Source organism: Schistocerca gregaria, chromosome 2 (genome assembly GCF_023897955.1).
Source record: "Schistocerca gregaria isolate iqSchGreg1 chromosome 2, iqSchGreg1.2, whole genome shotgun sequence".
NCBI lineage: Eukaryota > Metazoa > Arthropoda > Insecta > Orthoptera > Acrididae > Schistocerca > Schistocerca gregaria.
Genome location: NC_064921.1, coordinates 503304292 through 503319930, shown reverse-complemented (window position 1 = coordinate 503319930; position 15639 = coordinate 503304292). Strand labels below are relative to the sequence as shown.

The 15639-nt window shown below is 38.4% G+C and overlaps 2 protein-coding genes across 2 annotated transcripts in view; both read right to left on the bottom strand.

Annotated features, from left to right (window-relative positions):
* The window catches only part of LOC126328547 (endonuclease III-like protein 1), a 250074-nt gene that overhangs the window by 40841 nt on the left and 193594 nt on the right, over window positions 1–15639 (bottom strand). The gene's annotated exons all lie outside the window — the stretch shown is intronic.
* The window catches only part of LOC126328531 (TATA-binding protein-associated factor 172), a 274135-nt gene that overhangs the window by 217456 nt on the left and 41040 nt on the right, over window positions 1–15639 (bottom strand). The window contains exons 11-13 of the mRNA XM_049996048.1: window positions 5952–6180; window positions 4195–4344; window positions 3654–3834 (exon numbers count right to left, since the gene is read on the bottom strand). Coding sequence (XP_049852005.1) covers window positions 3654–3834; window positions 4195–4344; window positions 5952–6180 — 560 coding nt within the window. The remainder of the gene's footprint in view (window positions 1–3653; window positions 3835–4194; window positions 4345–5951; window positions 6181–15639) is intronic.

The window sequence follows — 15639 nt, the reverse complement described above, 5'->3', positions numbered from 1 at the left end:
CTGTATCGTGGCATTGGGTTGAGAGAGTGACTTAAGCCAAGTTTGATTGGATATTTAAGGGTGCAAGTACTCAGCAGATGCCAAAATTTAATCATTTCATGCCACAACAACAGTCGCCACAGGGAATAACTGCACGACTTAACATTGTTACCTTCACGGAGAAGAATTTGGTCCATGCAATGCTGTCGGTTTTGGGTAAAGGACTCAATTTTGCACTTACACCAAGTGCACTACCTCTGATAAGTTTTGTGAGTGGTGTTGAAGAAGCTGGACAAGGCCTTCATATGGATGCTGCTGAAGAAATAAGAAGAGAAACTTGCCATTCACTTCTGAAAACTCCCCCTCAACGCAGTAGTAAAATCTCTACAGAAAGAGGTGCATTACAAAATCTCCAAGAGGATCCTGACATAGTGGTGCTGAAGCCTGATAAAGATAACTCAACTGTTTTGTTACCGTGTGGTTTGTATTTGGAGAAGATGTATGGCCTACTTAGTGATAATATGTAAGGAAGATTGATCACGACCCCACAGCACGTGTGCAACAGAAGACGTGTACACTCCTCAATTCTTCCTCGTTACCTCCAGAAACCATAAAGTGATTAAGACCATTGGAAGCGTACCACCAAGACCGAATGGTTTTCCTAAATTGCACAAATAAGGTCTTCCTTTACAGCCTGTAGTGAGTGACAGTGATGCCCTTGCATATGATTTAGCCAAACATCTTGCTTTCTAGCCGAGACCACTGGTTGGCAAAAGTCCACATCATATACAGAACTCAGCCGATTTTATCAAGAGACTGGGGGCTCTCTACCTAAATAGTTCAGATCTTTTAGCGAGTTTTGATGTAGTATCTCTTTTTACAAATGTATGCCTTGCTGATTCCTTGGCATTAATTGGTAAGCAGTTTCAGTCAGGCTCCACTGTTTTGTTTCAACACACTCTTTGCTCAATCTATTTTATGTTTAACCAAGAATATTTTGAAGAGACTGACAGTGTCACCATGGGCAGCCACTTGTCTCCCCTGGTGGCTAACTCTTTTATGGAGCATTTTGAGGAAAGACTCTGGAATCAACGATTCTTAAACCAACTGTTTTTCGGAGGTACGTGGGCAATACTTTCATAGCGTGTGTCTATGGGGAAGATGAGTTAATGGAGTTTTTCAATCATCTTAACTCCATTCATGAGAATATTTGATTTACTATTGAACTGGAGAAAGATGATTGTCTCCCATTCCTGGATGTTTTGGTTATATGGAAGAGTGACATCTCTCTGGGGCATTCTGTTTATCGTAAGCCCACTCACACTGATTTGTACTTGCACTCTTCAAGTTGCCATCATCCATCCCAAACCATGAGTGTGCTTCAAACACTTGTACACAGGGCCCATGCAGTGTCGGATGCAGATAGTTTACCAAAAGAACTTGCACATTTAAAGACAGTGTTCTGAGACAATGGATACTTGATCTGGCAAAGTAACAGGGCACTTCAGCTAAAATCAAGAAGCAGGAAGTGGATAAAGAGGAGAATGCACCAGCAAAGTCCCTAGGTTTTCTTCCATTCATTGGAAATATTTCCATCAAAACAGCAAGAATCCTTAGCAAGGTGAAAGTGATTTCCTGCCCACCATCTCAGATTTTGGACCTGCTGGAATATCAGTTAAGGATAACTTGTTACTGCAGGAGGTGGGAATTTACAAAATACCTTGCCAATGTGGTATGGCCTACACAGGACAAACAACATGCACAGTGGAAGAATGTTGCACAGAACATGAACATTGCACTCGCCTTCTCCAACCAAACAAGTCTGCAATTGCGGAACATTGTATATACAACAGACATTCGATGGAGTATGACAAAACATTAATTTTGGCATATAAGGCAGAGTGGACTTCATCAAGCTTCATGGCTCACCTGAAGATGACTGGCAGGTCCAATCCAAATATCATGGAGTGATCCATTTCCTCAGTGACACCTTGTGTATTATCCTTAAATAACAAGAATGAGAAAATTTGTGTCTCTACAGTCATGTTAAAATTCTACTGTGTAGCACGGTATGGATGCAGAATTGGCTGTGTCCATCTCACGGTTACCTGTAAATTACTACCAATATTTTTTCAGTGAGGCCAGAATACCAACATCACCTGAATTTGCATCTGGCATTAGGGCATTTGACAACCTTACCCACAGTTCACTAGCCTCCCTTGGTATAAAAGCTTGGCAAGATACATCAACTGAGCTTAACTTAGGGCGAGTATAAAAGTAATGGAAATTACTGGATGGAGCAATATGTAAAACAAGAAAAGTCAACAAGTCACTTATAGTGGAATGAACTATAGAGCACAGAAACATATAGCAGGAAACAGCATTCACGCTAGCTTTTGAGCACTAGCTAATGAGTTAGTAAGACTGAGTGGCAAGACAGGCAGTTTATTCTGTTAATGCAAAATATCCTGCAATACAATATGTTTTCAGCACTTCCTTCATCATGTAGATTATCTCAGCTATTATTTCCAGGACCACTAGTTTTGCTGTGTTCCATTTATCATATATTCTATAGAACACTTATGGTTCTCATCTCTTGTTTAAACTAGATTGACATTTGTTTTCTGTTCACATCTAATACAATTTTCTTCTTGTCGGCATAGCTACACCACACACATTTTCCTATGCTCCTGTAACCTTTCCACCCCCTTCTCACTTATACTTTTCCCCATACATTCACTTTTTCATGCATTTTATCTATTTAAGTGTTTTCCACATGCCTTGTTTTTAATTTTCAGTCTCCCCCCCCCCCCCCCCCAAATATCTCCCATTTGTTAGTTTCTCATGATAGTGTCTCATCTAAATTTTCCTCCTAGTCCAACTTTCTTGAGCTCTGCCCCTTTTCTGGATCAATTTCCTATCTAGATATAGAAGCCTTAAGTACATATATTTTTGGCTTTATGTGGTTACAAAGAGAATTATGAAGAGCGGAATGAGGAAAAACCTGGGGAAGGAAATCAGCCATGTTCTTGATGAAAGGTCTGACCTAACATTCATCTTATAATTTATGGAAACCATTCCATGCATAAACAATTTGAACTACATTCTTCAACCACTATGTCACATCATTCAGCATTGTAAGCTTCAGAAAGCACACCGTTAACGACAATGAGGAAACCTGAGAGATCACAGAGAATCTTAAATCACTTTGGTGGTCATTGCACCTATATTCTGAAAACTGTCCATTCATCAATTACAAATGTTCTCTTACAGTAGTTGATGGCCTTGTATTCAACATAAGTACTTCACAACAAACAGGAAAAAAACCAATGAACAACTTTATCATAAACTGTGAAATGGCTAGACAGTGATCACATGCTAGTTCTGGAGAATTTCATGCTATCTACATCAAAACAAATCAGATGGTTTTTAAAATAAGTTTCAGGTAGGGAAGCTAAGAAAAGAGTTGAGCTCCATAGCAAAAAATATGGATGAAGTAAGGAAGTGTAACATGCTTAAAGGCATAACTGTGGAATGAGGCTGTAAAGGGCCACAGCCAGTTGGTAGTAAGATTTTTTTAATGTAGATTTATGGCACAATGTAAAACATAAATGCAATGGATTATCCTGACAATAATGAAAAATTTTGTATTCATGTTGTAACTGAACACTCACCTAACATACGGCTGGCCATGCACCGAGCTTTCATTACATTCCCTTCTCGTGTTGCTAAAGGTGTAGTTTCTGTTCCACCCACAAAAAGTTTCTGTTCGGACTTTGGAACTATTGCAGTGCCTGCAACATTCTCCAAAGATGAAACTCTCAGCCTTTTGTTGACTTTATCACTTCCGCTATCCTGATAATTACAAAACAAATACAACTATAAAACATAAAATCTTAATTAAGTTTGAATAATTAATTAGAATAGTATTTCACATACACTAGGCCAAAAACAAAATTGCTTATTACACGGAATTTTAATGTAGCGTGGTGCGCGACGTGATGTGCACACAGGTACAAATGAAAAAGCAAGTGTATTTTTCAATGTTAATAAAAGATTTTTTGTTAGTAAAGTAATGTTGGGATACAGCATGTGCACACAGATGTAATAAGTACAAAATTCTGGTTACTTTCCCTTTTAAAATTTGTACACTGTCATTCTAATTATCTAGAATTGTAACAATATGACCAACATCAATTATTTGCATATACTCACTCTAATAGAAGTTTTGCTGTGTATCAGTGCTGATGGGTCAAAAGGAATTTTAGCAGGCTGCATGGTCAAACACAGCCATGTGCTAAAATATGGGCAAGCTGCATTCAGAAGAACAGTTAACTGACTGTTACGTATTAAGTTCCCCCAGACCTATGGACATGTAAAATTTTTAATTCAAGTTTTTTAATAGTAATATTTAAGACACACAGATTTACAGCCAGCCACAGTAACAAAATACCTTCATGATAAGCTAAAACTGTGTGTTGAACACAGGTTTGCACTATGACCATCTTCCATACATGGCAGTGCAGGTTTGAAGACTTGTCCAACACCCAGACTTAATCCTGTCACGAAGGTTAATGCGTAAATAGATTCAACTAGAGAACATGTTTCACTCAACTACTTCTCTTATCAACTTATTTGTTATAGCTTATATTTTTATTTATATAGTAATCTTTAGGATAACTATACCACACAGCAGATCACAATCACTACCTTTTCAAATTATTTACAATAAAACTTGAACAAGTGCTGCTATTACCAGCAGGAAAGGATTCTATGATCCAAAGTATAAATGAAGAACTTTATAACAAAAATATTCAAGTCAATATACAAATAAGAACTTTTCATGAAGTCATAAATGACTTTAACAGCTGTAGAAAACAACTTTTGCTTCTTCACTGCAAGAAAAAGTCTGTCACAGAAAAAGCTGAAGGAGATCAATGGCAGGGAAACTTCAGAGCACGACAGAACTTTTTCCAGCTACAGACTCGTTGCTCAAATCTACATGTGTGAAACTATGGTCCACATATTTGCGGTATGCAGATATTCTAATATCACATCTCAGCAAGAATTACTGTGAAACAATGGGCTGGCTATCTTAAAAGAGAATGGAGACAAGGTAACCTAGCACACAGTATAAAACTGTCTTATTACAGGGAACTAATAAATCATTAGTGTATAAGCTAAAAAAAAATCTACAACACCTTATTGTGAAAAATGAGCAGTACAATAAAACGCAAAACTGTGAAACAAAAGTAGAAAGGAAACCAGAGAAAATAAATTTTTTTTTTGACAACAACAAAAATGGTTATACGTAAGCACAAATACTAAACCAGCGGTTGCAAAAAAAGTCCATATTCAGTGCAAAAAAAATCACGAAGTGCAGTATAGAAACCTGTTAAGACAGAATTTCAACTCAAATGGAATACTGTTCATTCATATGATGAAGAGATATGAGGACAAGTACCTCACTGGTCCAAGCATATTCACCAAGAGGAAATAAATGAACAATTCAGTTATTGATGTTACACCACCAAAAAGTTTGAATCAGTGTCATGTTATTTTTGCATCTCTTCTTTTAAATTTCTGGATGTACTTATTTTCCCCATCAGCCTGTCTCACTGTATGCTGCTTCCCCTGTGGTCCTGGACAACTTCCCAAATTAATTCCAGGTTAGTCTCATTTTACCCAATTGTTTCATCACATCTGTTGGATGAAGAATCTTACATTTCTGAAAGCTTGAAATGTTGTGGTTGATTGTATATATCTACCCCAGATTTACAATTCATTGTAATTATGTTCTGTTATGAACACAGCTGAAATGAAGACAGAAATGCTGAAAAGGCAAGAAGCCAACAAATACTGAAAATAAATAACTTGTTAACTACTGCATAAAATTATAGTAACACTAAAGGTGGCACAGAGAATAAAAATTAGTTATGGTCAAGATTAATCATATAATATCAGTGACAAACCTGTTCTGCTAAATCTTGTATTTCTGCAACTGGTTCAACCAGAACTCTTTGGAAGATATGCCTCAAAGCATCTTGTAAAAGCCCTGATGTCCATTGTAGACCATTATCACAATGTAGCGATACACTTGTTAATGTTCGTAAAGTCTGTAACGTGGCTCGACGAACTGACGATGTGCTATGGCTGAGAAAGGGCCACAAACGTGGTACTACGTTTTGTAGAGGTTGTGGCCTAACACGAAAAAATTTCAAAATGTGAGAAGTAAAATAAATGAAACTGTACAAAAACTACAGAGACTGCAGTATTTTGGAAAGTGTAAAAACACAACCATGGCAGTAAAATCACTTTAACATCTACATGTAAACTAATCTTGTATTAATGGATCCTTCCTTCGGTTTTTGGTAGAATAATTTCATACTTCAAGGCTGGAAAACAAACAAACTGGATTTTTGTTTCAGTAATATTTCTTTAATGTGAACTGGTTTGCAGCTTATTAGGTGATCATCAGGTGACAGCTGACTAGTGTCCAGAAGAGGGACTACCGTGAAAGAGGCCAAACCTATAACTCAAGATATTACCAAGGCACAGAATATTTGGTCATGTCAGTGAAAGGAAATGTTAGATCAAGAGCCAATTAGCCACAGCTTGCATTAAAATGTTACCACAGGAAGTGGCCTAGTGTTGTACAACGGTATGGAAAAGAGGTTAAGAGTGAATAACATGGCTGCCACTTTAAAAATGGGTTCTAACAGCCAATATTACAGACACACTGACACAGAAGTATTATTGTTTATTTTATACTAGAAGGACATGAGTTTTTGTAAATGTAGGATGACGATAACCTAAGAGATATAACAGTATTACATTACAGTTTACAGAATGTGTAGTCTCATAACTGCATAAAAAAACCACACACACACACACACACACACACACACACCTGTATACAGGCTGTATGGACGTATGGTTCATATCAAAGGTGACGGGCACCAGCGTCACAATCAAATATTCTTTCCCTTAGTAATATATGTAGCTGAGGGTTGGCTTCTTTCACACTATTAAAAAACTAACTGTACTTTCCGAATTACCCACTGCCATACACTAATTACAAAAACATTGCAAGCAATAGAGAAACTTTGCATTACACATCAATAAATGTCATTATCAAAACAGTAATTACAAATGAACAGAATCGATTTACATAATGAAAGAGCAAAAGATCATATTGTTACACTGTTACAACTGTTCTAAGAAATCCAATAAGTCATGGTGCAAGAGGGTAGTTTTCTATTTCTGTAAGCATATAATTTTGATAGATTTGCAGGATGGTTTCAGAAATGATATGTCAATTTCCTAGGTAACAGATTTTTTCTTTAAACACACAGTGGTAGGTACCGACAGAAGACTACAGCTACCGAGTGTCTTCTGTAACATAACAAAAGGAATTTGACAGGCCATGGTTTAAGAGATGTGTTCAAAAAGGAACCGAACGTCCCCTATTGAACATCTATTGTTTACTGTACAACATTTTAAGCACTGTCCCCCTTAAAATATTCCACTCTACTGGCACTACTGTTCCCATTGTTTCTTCCACTTTTGGAAGCCTCCTGGAATGCATTTTCTGGGATAGTGCATATGTCTCTTGTCACATTCTTCTGAGTCTCCCTTATGATTTAGAAATGATGTCCCTTCAACATGGTTTTAAGTTTGAGAAACATGAAATAGTCAGCTGGTGCTAGGTCCAGAGAATATGGTGGGTGGGGCATAATGGGAATGTGATGATTTGCTGGACAGCTGCAGACAAAGAGTGACGCACATGGTCTGGATGCAACATCCATGTCTGGTTCTCCCAAAATTACGCCTATGCCAATGCCCACTTTGTCAGCAACTTCTCGAACGACAATTTCTGCGAATCACACCATGAACACTCTCAATATTGTCATCATCTGTCGATTTTGAAGGTCATACAGGCTAGGAATCATCAGTGAGCGACGTTCTACCCTTTTGAAAGTGCTTAAACCACTCACAGCCGTGCATAAAACACACACACACACACACACACACACACACACACACACACACACACACACACACACAGAGAGAGAGAGAGAGAGAGAGACTGTTGTTCATGCTACTTCATTTTCACTCAAGCAGCTTGTGTATGTGCTCACTTCAATGGCTGTAGCCCGCTTACTACAAGTCAGAGTGAAATGCAGTACATAGCAATTTGTCTAAACCTGCTGCTATGTTCGCTTAGTTGTCGCAGTATGCTTCCACTGCTGGTTGGTGCATTATCTCCAAAGTCCAGCTTCTTTTTTAACACACCCTATATTGTAGAAAACTTTTGGAACACAGTGGAATTGGTTTCTGTATTTTCTAAGAAGCTTGATGCAGAAGACCGCTTCACAGTTTCACATAGACAGAAATGAACTAGCATCTGACTCTGCTATTGCAACACAGCATTCCGCACTGGGACCAGTACTTTTCCTGACATTAATGACGTGCCTTAAAGTGTTTAGCTAAGTTCACAGTAGTTATGCTTATGGGTGATAAAAGCATAATATTTACACAATCAGGTCAGATACTGAGTATTATAACAAATCATGTATCTCAGATGATAAATTCTTGATTCACTACTAACAGCCTAACTTTTAATTGCAATAAAACACAGTGAGTGTCGTTTCGTATGCACATCTCTATGTGCACAGACATTCACAACTTGTGATCAGGGAATGAAGCAGAAGTTGTTTACTTTTATTCTTATAGTTTACGAAGTATACTGAAGTCTGTTCATTTACATCCCTCATTTTATACAGGCCATATGGTGTCACTTTGTTAGCAGTTGTTTCACTTATTTTCACAGTTAATTTGTGAGCTTGTTTTTGAAAATTTTTACCTCACAACATGGCATATTACACACACTGGAAATCACTGAACTGGGCAAATGCTGCTCTCTAGTCACAAAAATGCTCCTTTCCTATGACTATCAATCCTCTTAACAGTTTGATTTCTAATTTTGGCTTATTGTTTATCTTTGTTTGAAGTTTGCACAATTTTGTCCACAGTCTACAAGTACTGGAACCAATGAAGACAGAGAGACAGAAGTTAGCATATTTTTAATAGGCACGTTCTAGCTCAGTTTCTTGAGGATCATGCAGTTTAGACAGTTAATGGACTTAGCTATAATGCAGAAAATGCCTAGAATCATTATCATTGTGTGTAAAAACGTTACCATTATACAACTTTGCCATTAATTTAGTACAGAAATTGAATACAACAATCTTTGTATATGTAAATTTACAGAAGACAATCTGTTCAAACTGCGAACCCATTAACACCCTATGCCAGTAAAGGAAGATTTTATGTGAACCAAAGGCTACTCTCTTCAGGAGGATTGAAAGGAATGGAATGAAAGAAATGTACACAAAACTAATCGCTATTTGGATACTTCAAAAATCAACATGAGTTCATGGAATGAAAGAAATGTACACAAAACTAGTGAATACTTTGAAAACCATCACGAGTTCATAGTCCCAAGTTATAGCACATGTTATGACAATTCACCATAGCATTCAATCACGTAACATGCTACATTTCTCAGTGCACTAATCATTGAGTTATGTGCTTGTAAATGTATAAATTGATACATTCACCAAGCAGTATTTATTTTGCATGCAACAGACAAAAATGAGTCATATCATGAAGTGAAGATACCGGTAGATGAGGTGTCTTTGAAAAACATTCATGCCACTTTGAAGCAGTTTTAGGTAATTATAAATGCGTGGTGCAATGACTGGCTGTTATCTCACTATCAATATTAGTAAGTGTAATCTACTGCATATAACAAGGTGAAAATCCCCATTAATGTACAAGTACAAAATAACTGCCCAGTCTTTGGATGTGGTAACATCCATCAAGTATCTGGGTGTGACTATTCGAAATAATTTCAAATGGAATGATCAGATTACATAAGCAACGAGCAAGGCGAACTCTAGATTGTGGTTTATTGGTAGAATCCTGAAGCGATGCAGTCCTTCAACAAAGGAAATTGCTTACAATACGTCCAGTCTTAAGAGTATTTTTCATCTTTATGGGACCCTTACCAGTCGGGTCTCATTCAAGAAACTGAGAAGGTCCAAAGAAGAGCAACAAGATTCGTGATTGGCACATTTAGCCGTCGTGCAAGTGTTACAAATCTCATAGAAAGTTTGAAGTGGGTACACTTAGAGACAAGGTCTGCTCACTAAATTCCGAAATCCGATCTTCACCAAGGATGTAGAGCATATATTATTACCATCAACTTTTCAAATCATGCAATGATCACCACTCAAAGATAAGGGAAAAGGGAAATTTGAGCTTGTGCTGAGGCATTTAGATAGTCGTTTTTCCCTTGTGCAATCCGTGTGTGGGAAAGGATGGGGGGGGGGGGGGGGTGATTTAACCCACTGACCTCTTGAGTGACTAAATTATGGCTACAATAAAAAAGGGACTGTTCCTACAAGCTCATATTTCACACAATACTAGTCTGGAGTTCAAGTTCTAAGTTAGCTACGGCATGTGTATAGTCTTCATCCCCCTGTTTATAATTACACTATTTTCACTGTTCCATCTTCTTAGGCTCAGACACATTTTGAATGACAAGTATATCTATAATACATATAGTTCTTCTGACTGTCCAGCTCTGAAAGCTGTGCACAACTTCTGCGACATGAAAATCAGTATACACTTTGTGATCAAAAGTATCCAGACATCTCCAAAAACATACATTTTTCATATTAGGTGCATTGTGTTACCAGGTACTCCATATCAACGACCTCAGTAGTCATTAGACATCATGAGAGAACCATATGGGGTGCTCCACAGAACTCATGGACTTCGAATGTGGTGAGGTGATTAGGTGTCACTTGTGTCATACGTCTGTATGTGTGATTTTCACATCCCTAGGTGCACTGTTTCTGATGTGATAGTGAAGTGGAAACATGAAACGACATGTACAGCACAAAAGCATTCAGGCCAACTTCATCTGTTGACTGATATGGACTGCTGGCAGTTAAAGAGGGTTGTAATGTGTAATAAGCAGACACCTATCCAGACCATAACACAGGAATTCCAAACTGCGTAAGCATCCACTGCAAGTACTATGACAGTTAGGCGGGAGATGAGAAAATTTAGATTTCACGGTCGAGCGGCTGCTCATAAGTCACACATCAAGCTAGTAAATGCCAAACGACGCCTCGCTTGGTATAAGAAGCGTAAACATTGGACAACTGAACAGTGGAAGAACGTTTGGATTGACGGACCATGGTACACAATGTGGTGACCTGGTGGCAGGTAGTGGATGTGGCAAATGCCCAGTGAACGTCACCTGCCAACACATGTAGTGCCAACAGTAAAATTTGGAGGTGGTGGTGTTATAGTGTGGAAGTGTTTTTGTGGATGAGGCATGCATACCTTGTTGTTTTGGGTGGCACTATCACAGCACTCGCCTACATTGATGTTTTAAGCACCTTCTTGCATACCACTGTTGAAGAGCAATTTGGGGATGGCAATTCCACCCTTCAACACCATCGAGCACATGTTCATAATGCATGGCCTGTGGTGAAGTGATTACATGAAAATACCATCCCTGTAATGGACTGGTATGTACAGAGTCCTGACCTGAATCCCATAGAACACCAGTGCACCACTGGGACGTTTTGGAACGCCGACTTCCTGCCAGGCCTCACTGACTGACATCGATTCCTCTCCTCAGTGTAGCACTCTGTGAAGAATGGGCTGCCATTCCCCAAGAAACCTTACAGCACCTGATTGAACGTATGCCTGCGAGAGTGGAAGCTGTCATCAAGGCTAAGAATGGGCCAACACCATACTGTATTCCAGCATTACTGATGGAGGGCACCACAAACTTGTAAGTCCAGCCAGGTGTCCAGATACTTTTGATCATATAGTGTATCTGATACAAATTACTACACTTAACTCCACTGGTTACTCTTGTCCATATCATTCACACTTTGGTCCACTTCTTAGAGGCCACCCATTGCTTCCTGCAAAATTTCCTATGCTGTCTCCCTGCACTTCTAAGCAAAACCAGTGCATTAACCATGTACAGACCACAACCCAGTTGTCCATTCAGCAGCAGTGTCGAAACATCTCGTCAAGACAGATGTGTAGGGATCTGGGATGCACCCTATCGCGTTATGAAATTATGCACCCATTCTTCCTCATGTGTTATCCGCCTTTACGCTTGTACTTAACCTTAAAATTATCACGTATCCTCTTTAAACTAGTCATCACACTTCGCAAAATGATCAATGTGTTGCAATACGTAGCACTGATTCCCTACCAGACTAAACACATTAAGTTTCACTATATGCAGCACGTTTTTAACCATTTGCGTTTTATCACTACAATGTGAAGGCAGCTAGTTCATGTACAAGAATAAGAATTTGGCACCAAGAACTTAAATCTATTCACAAAAAGTAAGTAATTCGTAGTAGAGTCACTACAGAAGCATTATAGTGCTCATAAGAACTGGAGAACCATCACTCAAACCTTAAACTGTATCTCTAACCCCTGAGAGACCTGTCCAGTGCACTGTCCTCCAAGACTTAAGGCATTTTCCTTGCTATAACCTGTATCACTCAACAATACACCACAATCCTTCATTGTCACAGCTTCATAATAAATCAACTTCACTATAAATCCTCAATAATTCATAATAAAGCTCAATGTCTCAACTCTCAATAATCTCAGAGACCAGTCCAGTATACTGCACTCCATGAGGTTATCGAGATAACTGATTTAATTTAGCCACAGGTGCTTTCCCTGTTACAGATCGGGTTTCTTAGTAAACTAATCTACATTTCACTTTGTCGGTGCAGTCCCACAGTTTACAACTACTTTGCTAGAAAACACAATAAGCAAGATGTGTGTGCAAAGAAAGGGAAAAAGAAAATAAAAGCTCTGCACAACTACTCAAGCATTCTGTGGACATCAAACAACATATCTATTTGTGAAGATGCTTTGAGAACTCGTAAAATTATAACTTAGATGATAACATTAAATTACATCTACACTTGTTCACTATTTACACGTTCACCTCCTACTTACACTCACATCAACCTCCTAACATACAACTGTTTAAATCCCCAACATTTTCTACACAGAAATCAAAAAAGGAGACAGATCTAAAAATCAGGAAATATGGGAAAACCGGACCTCACAAGATATTACACATACTGCTACTTACATCCTTCGCTTAGAATTGCAGTACTTCTGCTAATCCACTGCTACCATAGAGCATTGGTGCAACAAGATGGACTGTCACACGTGAGTCGCTGGGCATTGCATGTGCCCAATTGGGGAATATTGTTGCAATCGTTGTAAACATACCAGCCCTTACAAACCTTAAACTGTTGCAGCTGGACAAAAATCACATATTATACCAAATATAATCCCAAAGTGGCACAAACCAGCCCTAAATCAGCTGTGCTAGAAGGATGTCAAATTTGTGTGGTTGGTCACCTGTCAGCAGGCTATCCAGCACCTTAAAGACAGCCTCAAGGCAGTGCCTTGCCCGATACAGGATGACCCAAAAGTCTGATAACATTTGAAAATTCAATACTTCATGGTAGAGAGGTAAAAATGCTTGAAATGACATGGGGTTTTCTTGGAACAAAAAAGTGTACAAAATGACCAACAGATACGACATAAAAGCAGTTATTAGCAAAACAACTGATTTTTAGCAACGACAATGTTCTTCATAAAAAATGCTCAACAGGTAGGCCGCCATTCATCAACAATATCAGCAGTCTAGGGACAATGTTGTGAACAGCACTGTATGAAATATCAGAAGGTATGGTAAGAAATTGTCTTTAGAAGTCGTCTTTTAGCATCCCTACTAAGCCCGGATAATCAGAGGAGACTTGTGACTTCAGATATCCCCAGTACTAATAATCCAACTGATTGAGGTTTGGGGACCTGAGAGGCCAAGCTAAATGGATGTGATGGATCAGCATGCAATACTCAACAAATTATGTGAGCAAGAGGTCTTTCACAAGTGTAGAAATATGGGGTAGAGTGCCATTCTGCATAGAAGTCATTCGAATCCCACCAAACACCTCATATTACTTTCTGAACCATTGTAATCGAGATTGCGATGCGCTTTTGTAAGCCAGTCATAACTCATGTCACGTGATCCCACCAGCCGATGACAGCAGATATGCGGACCACAGGACACATGATGTAGTCAGCTAATAGCAACACCACTGTTAGGTAGTTCAGATACACAAACACGAAAAGTTAATGCTTTAAATTAATATACATAGTAATGCTACACGAAAAGCAAAGCTTTCACATATAACATTGGTCTCTAAGGTTAATAAGCTGCAACAGAAGCTAAGTTTTCACATATAATGTTGATAATTTGGTGCATGTTACTCTTTAAGATACATCACACAAATGCGCCAGTAAAATTTTTAGCCAAGTCCAGTGACTTGTCCTCAAAGTTTTCCACAAATAAATTAGCTACAGCAGAGGAGAGCGAGCTTCCCATAGCACTACATAAATTTGTTCATAATAACAACATGAATGATCTTCTGGGCTCTAAATACTTCTAAATGGCTCGTCATCAAATGCTCTGTGATTTAAAAATTTCATCGTACATTCTCGCACATAGTTCAACTTGCGTTTTTATTTACTTCGAAATAACACTTTTCAAACCACCATTGGCAATATTTTCCCACGACCTGTTAGAAATAGGCTTGTTTCAGCAGTCGTCAGAGCACCAGATAACAGGTGCCACCGCACTTCAGCAGCTGCTATAACTCAGGAAGCCTGTATGTTCATACGTGTAAAACCTCAGAAGATCTTACATTATGTCATACAAGAAAAAAGACATCAGAGGATACTCCAAGAGCATCGGAAATTAGTGAAGCATACTAAAATGGCACATTTAAAGTGCATACTTAAAAAGAGCACATTCATATGTCCAGATTCCCAAGAAGCAGGTCTCGACCTGATATCAAGTTTTTCAGTTGGGTTTCGGGATGTAAATTTTCTTGGAGTGCCAGTACTGTATTAACTCATTTTTGATTCTTTATTATGGCATAATGCCACAAGTGCTAGAATATGAAAACATGCACTTGAAATGCAGCGAGCAGTTAAAATTAGCCGATAGTGTGGAACTAAACACTTTGTTTCAAACACATTGACTGACTCGGAGTAAAAGATTAATAAATACAAAATCTATTTAGCAAACCGACAAAAAAACTTCATTGTTCTACAAGGCGATTAATGCATGGCTGTCAGAAAAGTGGAATTAAAATCTGAAACTAATAACGTATATTACCCTTCCGTAATTATGTGAATTTATTTTAATTCACTTGATAGCTGCCGGCCACAGAAATGCATTTTGTTTTCATTTGACGTGAGAGCAGTAAATGACGAGGAAATAGCAAAATCATTAAGTGTAAAACGGGTCATGGGGAGACTACACACTTCCCCACTATAACTCAGACTGCTTTGCGCATCAGCCTCAGATCTACGATATTTGTAAAGTGGGGCAATACTAAGATAGTGATGCCCCCCCTCCCCTCAGCTCCCCTCCACTGAGCATTTGAGATACAGTGTCAAAAATTTGAAAAGATCAAATTTTCAACAATATTTTCATTTTGTAGCACACATCTTTCT